The 12,021-nt window shown below is 44.4% G+C and overlaps 1 protein-coding gene across 2 annotated transcripts in view; it reads right to left on the bottom strand.

The window, feature by feature from the left end:
• Positions 1-12,021, bottom strand: part of Hpse (heparanase) — a 31,499-nt gene that overhangs the window by 2,446 nt on the left and 17,032 nt on the right. Inside the window, exons 6-11 of one of the 2 annotated variants that reach the window (XM_055594644.1) lie at positions 10,903-10,950; positions 8,995-9,088; positions 8,480-8,586; positions 6,075-6,189; positions 2,933-3,051; positions 1,700-1,846 (exon numbers count right to left, since the gene is read on the bottom strand). In XM_055594644.1, the coding sequence (XP_055450619.1) occupies positions 1,700-1,846; positions 2,933-3,051; positions 6,075-6,189; positions 8,480-8,586; positions 8,995-9,088; positions 10,903-10,950 (630 nt within the window). The remainder of the gene's footprint in view (positions 1-1,699; positions 1,847-2,932; positions 3,052-6,074; positions 6,190-8,479; positions 8,587-8,994; positions 9,089-10,902; positions 10,951-12,021) is intronic. The other variant, XM_055594645.1, reaches the window with a different exon arrangement.

Raw genomic sequence — 12,021 nt, 5'->3', positions numbered from 1 at the left:
GCCTGGACACTTGCTGCCAGGCCTGACAGCCTGCGCCTGATCCACCCCCCTCATCCCTCCCCACCCCACCTGATCCACACTGTGGAAGCACAGAACTGACCTTCACGTGCTATCCTTTGACCTCTGCACTTAGGAATGCACACACAAAATGTATTTAGAAACAATTCAAATAGTTATCTAGAAGCACATTTCCAGCCAGACAGGTGGTCATCAACAAGAGGAGTATCTTTTCACAACAAATAATCTAAATGCGTAAGGTACTTTACACACTTTAGACACCAACCCAACCACAAACCCTCTTCTACAATGGTGTCCTGCCTGTAAGATATGCTAGGAAACTGGTGGCATTGCTCTAGCAATGCTTGTTGGAGTAACCAACAAATAACTGATCTGACTTAAGGTCCACTCCACAAGATGGAATCCACACCTGACCCTGGGTGGGTGTGGGTGACCAAGAACCTGAGACGAGATAGCTCAGGGACCTACGGAAAAACTAAATGACACTGGCCTAAAAAGACAACAAAACTATATTTTCATGTAGTGGTAAAACAACTCTTAATGACATTCTGCTATACTCATGGCTCACTTCCTTTTTCAGCCATCATCAAAGAAGCTTCCTCCTTCAGCAGATGGGAACAAATACAGAGACCCACAACAGACATTACACAGAGCCCTAAAAAGGGGATGTCTCCATCAAATCCCTCCCCTCAGAGCTCAGGGAATCCTGAGAAGAAAAGGAGCAAAGACTGTAAATCCAGAGGGGATGGAGGACACCAAGAAAATAAGGCTTTCTGAGTCAACAGGAGCAAAGCTCACATGAGCTCACAGAGACTGAAGCAGCGTGCACACATCTGCGCAGATCTGTGCCAGCTCCTCTGTATATAACATGGCATCCAGTTTAGTGGTTTTGGTGGGGGGAGCTCCTGAATGTGAGAAAGCAGTTCTCTGAGTCTCATGCCATCTTTTGGGCTTGTTTCCTTCTGTTGGCTTGCCTTGTCCAACTTCGATGTGACAGTTTTTGTTTTGGCTTATATTTTATTTTGTGATATATATTATTTGTTTTGTTTTGTTTTACGAGACAGGGTTTTTCTGTATAGCCTTGGCTGTCCTGTAGCTCACTTTGCAGAACTCACAGAGGTCTGCCTCTGCCTCCCAAGTACTGAAATTAAAGGCATGCGCCACCAACACCTGGCTATTTTGTTATATTTTTTGAATGAATGAATGAAAATATAGCTACTGGGGTAAAGGTTAACAACTGAACTGTCACTTATACCATCTGGGAGCTGGAAAGTCAGTTTACTCCAACAGAGAGACTCATCCACCTCCCCAGGGCAGGAGGAGACAACATTGAACGACTCCACAGTGTTTTTGTGTGCTTTCATTTGGTTACAGTTTGGCAGGGTTGTTTGTTTATCTGTTTTGGGTGTGTTTTCGTGGTTTGGGGAAGTTTGTTGTTATATTGGGTTTTCATTTTTTTGAGAGAGAACTTAAAGTCGAGTGGGTAGGGAAGGAGAGGAACTGGAAGGACTTAAGGGAGAAGAAGACTATGGTCAAAATGTATTTCAACTTAAAAATGTAAATATAAAAAAAATGTTAGAATGTAATAGATGCCCTTTTCCTTCCTTAAAAATCCCTCTCTATACTAATAAATGCCAATAAACTTACATAAAGTTTGCAATTGACAAGAAGACGTACTCACTGGGAAAGCAACCCATCAGGTCCAAAAGGCCTTAGGAGGTATTTATCCACTGGCTTGTGAAACAGTTGGTATGGCAGCTTCAAGTGCTTGGTGGCATTATGGAGGTTCAAGACATACAGAGTTAAATCTCCTTCCTGGTACTTTGGACTAAAAGCAGACAGGTTAATTCAGTCACACATTTGACTGATTTATACAGCGAAACACTTGAACACGCACGCAGTCACACATACCGAGAATCCGCATTTATAACGGTGGCAGGGCCTTTTAGCATCCTTCTCTAGGATGACGTTAGACTGATCGTGTGGCCGTCTTTTGAGAACTAGAAAAGCTGCGCTTCCCATCACCACCTCCCGAGACAGGACCCTAAGGTAGCCGGCCCTGAGGAAGGGCCCCTGAGAATGCACACACATGTATGTACCTGAGCACACTTGAATACACACGTGCACCCCATGTGTGAAGATGCACATATACGAAACCACACGAAATATAATAATCACACAAAATAAAAAATAATTAAAACCGACAAGAGACAGGCATGCCGTGAGGCAGAGGCAGGTGGATCTGAGTTCAAGGACCAGCCTGGTCTACATGTACTGTGTATGTTCTTGTGAGTGAGCACACAAGTGCTCATGTGTGTGGAGGCTAGAGAGTGACATTAGATGTTTTTCTTTTTTTCTTTTCTTGAGGCAGGGTCTCTCATTGGCTTGGAGATTCAGACAGACTGGCCAATCAGCACCCACTGTGGGTCCCTTTGTGTCTGCCTTCCTAGTGCTGTGATCTCGGGCATAGCATCCATGGCCACATCCAGCTCCATCTACATGAATGCTGGATACTGAATTCAGGTCCTCATGTTTCCAGGCAACTGATCTGTATCCCAGCCCCATTAACATTTTTCTTGTTGTTTTTTGTTTTCTGAGATAGCGTTTTTCTGTGTAGCTTTGACTGTCCTGGACTCACTTTGTAGACTAGGCTGGCCTCAAACTCACATGGATCCCCCTGCCTCTGCCTTCCCAAGTGCTGAGATTACAGACATGCACCACTCTGCCCAGCTTGTGCTAGCAATTTTTTGAAGTTAGATTCTGGTATCATGAAGAAAAAAAAAAGAAAGGATTAAGAAAAATGACACAGTTCAGATCCATTACAAAGCTAGAGGGCAGCTGGGGTGTTGAACAAGGAAGTTACGCTCTCACCAGCTCAAACTGTTGTTTGGCGAAGGGTGTGTTTCGTACTTACTGGTAGATGTTTGTGCAGTGGAGATAAACTCGAAGTTTGTTTCTGTCTGAGCCTTTCACTCGTGCCATTAGCACCCTGGGACCCACCAGTTTCTTGAACAGGAGAGAGAGCCAGTAATCCTAATTCATTCAGAGTGAGGGACAGAAGACAGAGCTCTGGTTGTTTTCTTATTCGTATTTAACAAGCCAGAAGCAACTAACCAGCTATCTTACAAGAGTGACAATATGGCTACCCTGAAGGAGTGAGTTCTAACCCAAATAAATACGCTATCATAATATTTTCAGCAAGAAAGTTGAAATATTGGCTAAATATATTCAAATCATTCTCTCTCTCTCTTTTTTTTCAAGACAGGGTTTCTCTGTGCAGCCTTGGCTGTCTTGGAACTCACTCTGTAGACCAGGCTGGCCTCAAACTCAGAGATCTGCCTGCATCTACCTCCCAAGTACGGGGACTAAAGGCATGAGTTACCATCACCTGGGCCTTTGTGTTTCTGATAGGAAATTAAGAATCAAGAATCATTTTTAAAATATTGTTCAAAAGCCAGGAGTGGTGGTACACACCATTAATCCCGACACTCTGGGAGGCAGAAGCAGGTGGATTGCTGTCAGTTTGAGGCCAGCCTAATCTACCAAGTGAGTCCAAGACAGCCAAAGCTACACAGAAAAAAAATCCTGTCCTGAAAAAAAAAACAATAAATAAATAAATAAATAAATAAATAAATAAATAAATAAATAAATAAATCAATAAATGGAATCTTGTTCATGTGGAGTGTGATATGCATAAAAATTTGAATGATTGTTTTGCAAAGCAAGTCAGCCAAAATCGCTGTTCTAGGGCTGGGAGGGTGGCTGCTGAGGTAGGAGTGTTTGTTGCATTTTGTGTTTCCTTCTGGTTTGGCGTTTGTTATTTTTAAACAAGAACTCTGTCACGAAGCCCTGGCTGTCCTGGAACTCACCTGTAGACCAGGCTGGCCTCAAATTCAGAGATCTGCCTGCCTCTGCCTCCCAAGAGCTGGGTTTAAAGGTGTGCACCAGCACACTCCACCCTTGTTTCACACTGGAGCCTCGGAAACTGTGCAAAGCCTGGCCCAGCAGTGTTCATCTCTAGTCCCAGAGCTCGTATGAGGAGACAGGAGGTGGAGACAGGAGAATTCCCACAAGTTTGGGGGCCAGATATTCTGGTGTATCCAGCAACGAGCAGAGAGGCCAACAGGAGAGGTTTGTTCACTGACCTTCATACAAACTCTATGGCACACACGGGCCTGCATTCATACACATACATACTTACTGTGATACACACATGGAAAAAAAATGCTATCTAGCTATCAGCAAAGGTTCAGAATTTTTAAAAATACTTATTTATTATTTATCTGTTCTGCCTCTATGTGTGTCTGCACACCAGAAGAGGGCACCAGATTGTTGTGAGCCACCATGTGGTTGCTGGGAATTGAACTCAGGACCTCTGAAAAAGCAGCCAGTGCTCTTAACCTCTGAGCCATCTCTCCAGCCCCAGAGTTCTTTATGCCATACAGGTGTGGTGATTCCTGCCAGTAATCCCACACTTAAGAGGCTGAGACAGGAGAATTATCAGGAGTCAAGGCCAGCCAGTTTTCATTGTGTTTCAAGCCTGGGCAACAGAGGAAGACCCTGTCTCAACAACATTAAATTATGTTATTATAAAGTCATAAAGTTTGTCTAACTTTGCAACATACCAGGGTTATGTGTTTTTTTTAAAAACATCATCCTAATAATTAACTATTTTTCCATAGTCTTCAAGATACAGGTCAGGTATGTTGGTACATGTCTTTAATCCCAGCAAGCAGAGGCAGGCAGATCTCTGTGAGTTTGAGGCCAGCCTGTTCTACATAGTGAGTTCCAGTCCAGCAAAGGGCTGCTATATAGTGAGACCTTGTCTAAATGTATACATATGTGTGTATATATTTGTACGTATATAATAATCTTTAAGATATTATGAATAAATTTTCATTTCTACCCTATCTCATACTGTATTTGATGCTAAGTGAGAAAATTTAAACTTTTATCCAAAACTCTGCCTAGTGTGTGTGTCTGTATGTGTGAGAGTGTATATGAGTATTACGAGAGAGTGTTATGACTGTGTGATTGTGTGTGATTATCTAAAAGTTAAGGAATAGAGCCGGGTGCAGTGGTGCATGCCTGTGATCCCAGCACTCAGGCTGGCTTCAAACTCACTATGTAGCCGAGGCCTTAAACTTCTGATTTTCTACTTCTGCCAACCAATGGGGATCACAGGTGTGCATCCCACAGGTGGCTTCCATTGATACGGACTAAGAAGGTCAAGGTAATGCTTCTTAGAGCTATTATCACACCTTAACTTTGATTGTTTTGTTTTGATTTGTTTTTGTTTTTTTGTTTTTTTGTTTTTGTTTTTTTTTTTTGTGTGTGTGTGTGTGTGTGTGTGTGTGTGTGTGTGTGTGTTTTTGAGACAGGGCTTCTCTATGTAGCCTTTACTGTCCTGGACTCACTTTGTAGAACAGGCTAGCCTCGATCTCACAGAGATCTGCCTGCCTCTGCCTCCCCAAGTGCTGGGATTGAAGGTGTGCGTCACTGTACCCGGCTAAATTTTTGTTTTTATGTATGGGTGTTTTGCCTGCATTTGTGTGTGTGTGCCACTCTCATACCTCGTGATCGCAGAGGCCAGGAGAAAGCATCAAATCTCCTGAAACTGGAGTTACAAACAGTTGTGGGCCACCGTGTGGGTTCCAGAATCTGAACCCAAGTCCTTTGGAAGAGCAGCCAGTGCTGCTAAACTTAACTGCTTATCTTAACTTATCTTAAGTGCTGAGCCATCTCTCCAGCCCTTCTAAGAATAATTCTTAAGAGAATGATTTGAAGCTGGGTGCAGGGGCACTCACCTGTAATCCCAGCAGTCAGGGAGGCAGAGGCAGGTAGATCTCTGTGGGTTCAAGGCCAGCCTGGTCTATAAAGTGAGTCCAGGACAGCCAGGGCTACACAGAGAAACCTGTCTTGAAAAACAAGAAACAAAAGAAGAGAGAATGATTTTAATATATGGAGCCAGTATTTAGCTCTTCACTGAGGAGCTGACTGTTGGAGGTTAGTACAGGCCCAAACCGACACCCACCTATTCGGACCCAGGCACTTACAGGTAAGGGCTGGAAGGTCTCATCCACCAAGTGGTAGTTGCCCGCTCCAAAGAACACCTGCCTCATCACCACATCTATGCCCAGCTGAGCTGACAGGCCCAGTTTATCCAGCCACCTGCGACAGTGACACCAGCTTTCGTTAGATCGGAAGACAAAATAGTTCCATCCTCATTATAAGTAGATTTGTTCATCTACATGGAAGGACTTAACAGGAAACTACAAGAACATTAATTACAAATAAGTCATCCAAAAGAGATGGTGATGGAAGCTTCACACACACACACACACACACACACACACACACACACACACACACCCTCCCATATGATAACATGCTTTACCTAGAACAATGCTAATAGGCCAGAGGGCAAGACAGCGTCTACAGAGCAGAATAAAAGTCACCTACCCGGTAGACAACTCCTTATCCAGTGGCCTTGCTCTCTATCCCTATTAACACACACACACACACACACACACACACACACACACACACACACAAAGACTGGAGAGAAGGTAGCTGTCAACAGTGTTCGAATGAACCACAGAGAACCACAACCAAACCACAATGATCACTTCCCCCCCACCTTCAGTGAATGGCAAGGAAAACTGTTTATTTCCCATTTTCTCGTGCACCATGAACACTGAAGGCTTGTGCTTTATTCTAACTGATAACAAGGAAGAAGGTGGGGATTGGAGCCTCAGCGGGAGCGACAGAATGCAGAGCATGGAGACAGTGAGCTGCCGGACAGTGAGGTGTTGCAGCCAGTCCTGAAGTCCAAAGGTCACCTTCTGAGTGTGATGACATTCTAGAGCTAAACTTCTTGCAAAACAGCTATTATACACTTAGCAGCCTCAGAGCCCAAACTCTGGGTGAACTCCCATCCTCATCCCTCCCCTCCTCCGCCTTTCTTTCCTGTTCCCTCTCCTCACCCCACCTCCTTCCTTTTCCCACAGGGGTTCATGATGAACACCCATCCTCCTGCTGTGGGCTCCCCAGTGCTGGGATTATAGGCAAGCCGCTGCCCCTGGAAAACAGCAACCTTCCTTAGAGAAAACACTGTCACGGTTTGCACCTGAAATGGCCTCAGCTAATGGTGTCTGTGTGAGGCAGGAGGGCCTGCTGGAGGAAGCAGGGCCTCATGGGGGAAGGATATTAAGTCCTCCTAGCTCCTACTCTTTTCTCTTTTGCTTCTGATCACCCATGAGGTGAGTGATTTCCACTACCACATGCCTCGGCTATAATAGTCTGCTTCATAGATCCAAGGCAACAGGATGGAGCAAAGGCTCTGAAAGCCCCCGAAAGTGAGCCTAACTAACCCCCCCCCAGCTCCCTAAGTAGCTAGAATTACAAATGCGTGCCCACCATCCTCAGCCACACTTGATAAAAATGATTCTAGCTGGCAGTGGCTGATTGGGGACACCAATTAAAGATGTTCACCAAGGTTTAGCAGACCACTTTAGATAAAAGTGTATGAGCGTTTTGCCTGAGTGTATGTTTGTGTAGCATGTGCATGCCTAGTACCTGTGGAGACTGTAAGAGGGGGTATTGGGTCTCCTGGAACTGCAGTTAGAGATGGCTGTGAGCCACCGTGTAAGTTCTGAGACTTGGAACCCAGTCCTATAAGTACAGCCAGTGCTCTTAGCCACTGAGACATCTCTCCAGCCTGGAAAACAACTTTTTTAAAAATAAGTCCTGGCACAAAATCTCAGGGCTCTGCCTCAGAAATTGTGTTTGATGAGGGTTTGCCTGACATTGGTGGATAGAAAACATCTGGAATCTGAGCCCAAAGCCTCCACCGCATTGTTGGAGTGTCTTGTGCACTCTTTCAAAGATGCTGATTTTAGTGCCCTGAGATCTGGTTACTGCCCTGCTATGGGCATGATTATGACTGTTGAGCCAGCTATTGTACCCATGTGATGTAAGGAACGTTCCAAAATTATCCCTGATTGGCTAAATAAAGTCGCCTACACCTGGGCAGGGCAGAAGTAAGGTAGGTGTAAGGAGTAGAGGTTCATGGGAAGGAGGAGGAGGAGACAGGTAGAGGAGAAAGAAGGAGAGCTGTCATGGTAAAGAACCGTGGGACAGGAGGAGTAGACCGAGCATGGCGAGGAGAGGAGCAGCCCAGGCAGGAAGCACGTGCAAGTATTGACGGGGATATTGGATGAGGAGTAGCACGATAGGGATGATTAGAGCAAATGGCATAGGATGTGGAGCTGACAGGTAATGTGATAGCTTAGGGGGTTTATATCTGCCCGGCCCCAGGTGAAATAAGGCTATTCCAAAATCTATCAGGTGTCCGGGTCTGTTGTTTGACAGGGGGTTAAATAAAACTGCCATAATAATTATAGGCACTTAATAATAAAATGACCTGCCCATATATCTTCAGCAATGCAGCATCACTCACATAAAGCCAGCTGCAAAGGTGTTGGACAGCAAGGGCGCCCCACCGCCGTAGGCAGAGCTGGTCTCTCCCAACCAGACCTTCTTGCCAGGACTCATCTCCTTCGTCACCTGGGGAACAGGAATGGTTCCACAGTCATTGGGAACAAGTGAAGCACCACAGTGCTGGGTGTGAGCAGCATGCGAAGCTTTGCCCCTCCAGACTTGTCTATCCCCTTCGTTACAAGCATATTCATAACCACTTAAGTCTTCGCCATAATCTTCTATGGGCCTACTAGAGTGTAGAAGGAATATAAAATAAATATGGCCTATAAAAGTCAACTTGACTGAAAGGCCGTTAGAAGTATTTCAATTTCCAATTACCACAACTGAATAAGATCGAATGCTAGGGAGGAACCCAAGGAATAAGACATGGTGCTTAGCCATTAAAATTAGAAAGATATGTCAATACATATATCCACAGACATCATCGGGCCATACAATAGAGACTTGTGTGGCATGATTTAGAAGGACTATTACCTTTAGAATTTTTCGCACAGATAGAATAAAAGTGTCTAGCACATCAGGACTCAGGAAATCTTCCTTGGTAGCAATGCGTCCATCCAAGTAGTAGCTAAATTATTCAGAAAAAAAAAAAAAAAAACATTATTTTACTCCCTGCTGTTAAGTCAGTTCTGAGCCTTGCTCTTCTTCCAGCCTTTCTCATCATGATTGTTTTTAAAAAGGCAGAAGTTGCACCAGGAGGAACCAGTGCAGGGAAGGGACTATTTCATCCAAACAACTATAGATCAGCTCTTCCACCCTTAAGAAGAGACAGACAAAATACACTCTTCCACCTTAACAAGAGTCAGGCTAAACACAGGTGCTCAGGGTTGCTTATTCTTTGGCAGGAAGCTGGTCTTACCTGCTTATGTAGCTCCTGGCTCAGTTGGCCTTGTACCTCTATCTTTGTAGAAATCACCACATTATTTAAAACAACATTGCATCTTTGTTTTGTTAATATTAAAATTCTTCTACAGTGACATTCAAGATGCTGCCCGCATATTACTTGAACTTTTAAAAGTCACACAAGGATAACTTCTTGAAAACCAGTAGTAAGTACAACTGGAATTACTTTTAAAGCATTAAGAATTCTTACTCTTGGGCTGGAGAGGTTCTGTGGTGCTCCCTCCCCCAAGGACCACTGGGTGCAGGAAAGAGGTTCCAGATCACAGAATAACTTTCCTGGACGAGCTTCAGCAAGACTGCTCAACTCTATTCAGGGTGAACAAGCGCTATATGATTCTTGGATGGAGGGCTCCCAGGGTAGATGTACCATATTGGCTGGGGCTTCAAGTGCCAGGAATGCTTTATTTGCATTTGACAGCTCAGGCCTATCACATGAGTAGGAACATAGTACCTCATTATCCTATGGGCAGCAGTAGGGAGAGTGCTAGCAGGGAATTATGTCAAGGTACTCCAGATATGGTTAGAGGCATCTGTGCCCAGAGACAATCTCCAGATAGGTCAGGCAGCGACTAAGAAGCCCCTACCAAGAAAGGGACTCCTGTATTCTGTGCTGAGCTTCAGAAAAGCTGTCCAGACACAGTGGACTGCCACCTCAAACATCAGGGTTCTCCAACAACATGGCTCACAGGTTAAGAGCACTAGCTAATCTCCCAGAGGATCCAGGTTCAATTCCCAGCACCCAGATGGCAGCTCACAACTATCTGTAACTCCAGTTCCAGGAGACCTGGCACCCTCACATAGGCATAAATGCAGGCAAAACACCAATGCACTTAAAAATAAATAAATCTTTAAAAATATTTTTAAAAAGAATTCTTATTCTTTTGCTGGGAGGCAGTGGTACCAACACTTACAAGTGTTGGTAAATCCAACACTTGGGAGGAAGAGGCAGGTAGATCTGAGTTTGAGGCCAGCCTGGACTACAGAGAGAGTTCCAGGACAGCCAAGGCTACACAGAAAAACCCTGTCTCAATAATTTCTTTTTTTAACTATTTATTTATTTATTTATTTATTTAGAGATAGAGTCTCACTCTGTACCCTTGGCTGACCTGGAAGAACTCAACATGTAGACCAGGCTAGCCTCAAACAGAGTCACTGAGTGCTGAGTTGTGCAGCACCACACCTAACTTATTTTTATATGCAAATGTGTGCTTGTATGGGCCTAAATGCACCATATGTGTGCAGAGCCCCTGGAGGCCAGAACAGGGTAATGAATCCCCTGGAAATAAGAGTTCCAGCCAGTTGCAGGCTGGAAACCAAACCCACATCCTCTGTAAGAGCAGCCAGTGCTCTTAATTGTCGAGCCACCTCTCCAGCCTACTAGCCACTTTTTGTAATGTAACTATAATTACATCACTGAGGCGTAAGGAGGTGTCAACCAAATTGAAGTTAATAATGGGACGTTATTAATTGAATACTTACTGATGCCATGTAACTGAGTTGATCACTTCTCCACCAGCCTTCAGGAAACTAGAAGAGAAGTTCCAGAGATGGGGTCACTGACCCTCAAACAAACAAGGCCATTTCAGGAGAGCACGGTTCCCTGGAAATGGCTGATTATGATGTGAGTCTCAGGCAACACAGACAGCCTATCACATGTGACATATGATCCAGAATCCTTGGGATCTTAAGCCAGTGTTTCCTCTTTTGGTAAACCATACAATTAAGCAGCAAACTGTTTAATAATTATGTGTTCTACTGGGGATTCTCCACAGGAAAGGACTGTTTATCTGGAAGAAAAGTCATTCTGCTTTCCTGCCAAGAAAGCACCAAAAGCTAAGAAGGAAGCCCTGTCCCTCTCAGAGCTGATGCCAAGGCCACTGAAAGACAAGAAGGCAGCGCTGAGAGGCATCCACAGCCACATAGAGAAGAGCTGCACATCAACCCCCTGCTGCAGCCCTGTAGCTCCAGAGGCAACCCAAATACCTCAGCAAGAACATCCCCTGGAGAAACAAGCCTGACTCTTATGTTTTGCCATCATCTAGCTCCCCCTGACCCCTGAGTCAGTCTTGGAGAAGACAGACCATCATCAGCATGTTCCAGCTCATTGTTTATGTCAAAGCCAACATGAGTCAGATAAAACAGACTGAGAGGAGCCTCCAGGACATCAACATGGCCAAAGGCAATGCCTTGTTCAGGCCTGATAGAAGGCACATGCGTGACTGCCTCTTTATACAATGTTTGTATGTTGTTAACAAAATTGAGGTCATCTGAACTGAGTTCAGCAGGCAAGTTTTAAGTACACATTTATTTTTAACTATTAAAAAAATAAGAAGGCTCCAGGCAGTGTAACACTTACCTGTAGTCCAGAATTCAGGAGGCAAAGACAGGTAGATCTCTGAGTTCTAAGCCAGCCTGGTCTACAGAACAAGTTCTAGGACAGCTGGGGCTACATAGAGAAACCCTGTCTTGAAAAACTTAAAAAAAAAAAAAGAGGAGGAAGAGAACGAAGAGGAACAAAGAAGAAGGAGGAGGAAAGAAGAAAGAAAGAAAGAAAGAAAGAAAGAAAGAAAGAAAGAAAGAAAGAAAGAAAGAAAGAAA

This window comes from Psammomys obesus, unplaced genomic scaffold, assembly GCF_907164565.1.
Source record: "Psammomys obesus unplaced genomic scaffold, mPsaObe1.curated_primary_1811, whole genome shotgun sequence".
Classification (NCBI taxonomy): Eukaryota; Metazoa; Chordata; class Mammalia; order Rodentia; family Muridae; genus Psammomys; species Psammomys obesus.
This window is presented reverse-complemented; position numbering and strand designations above follow the sequence as displayed.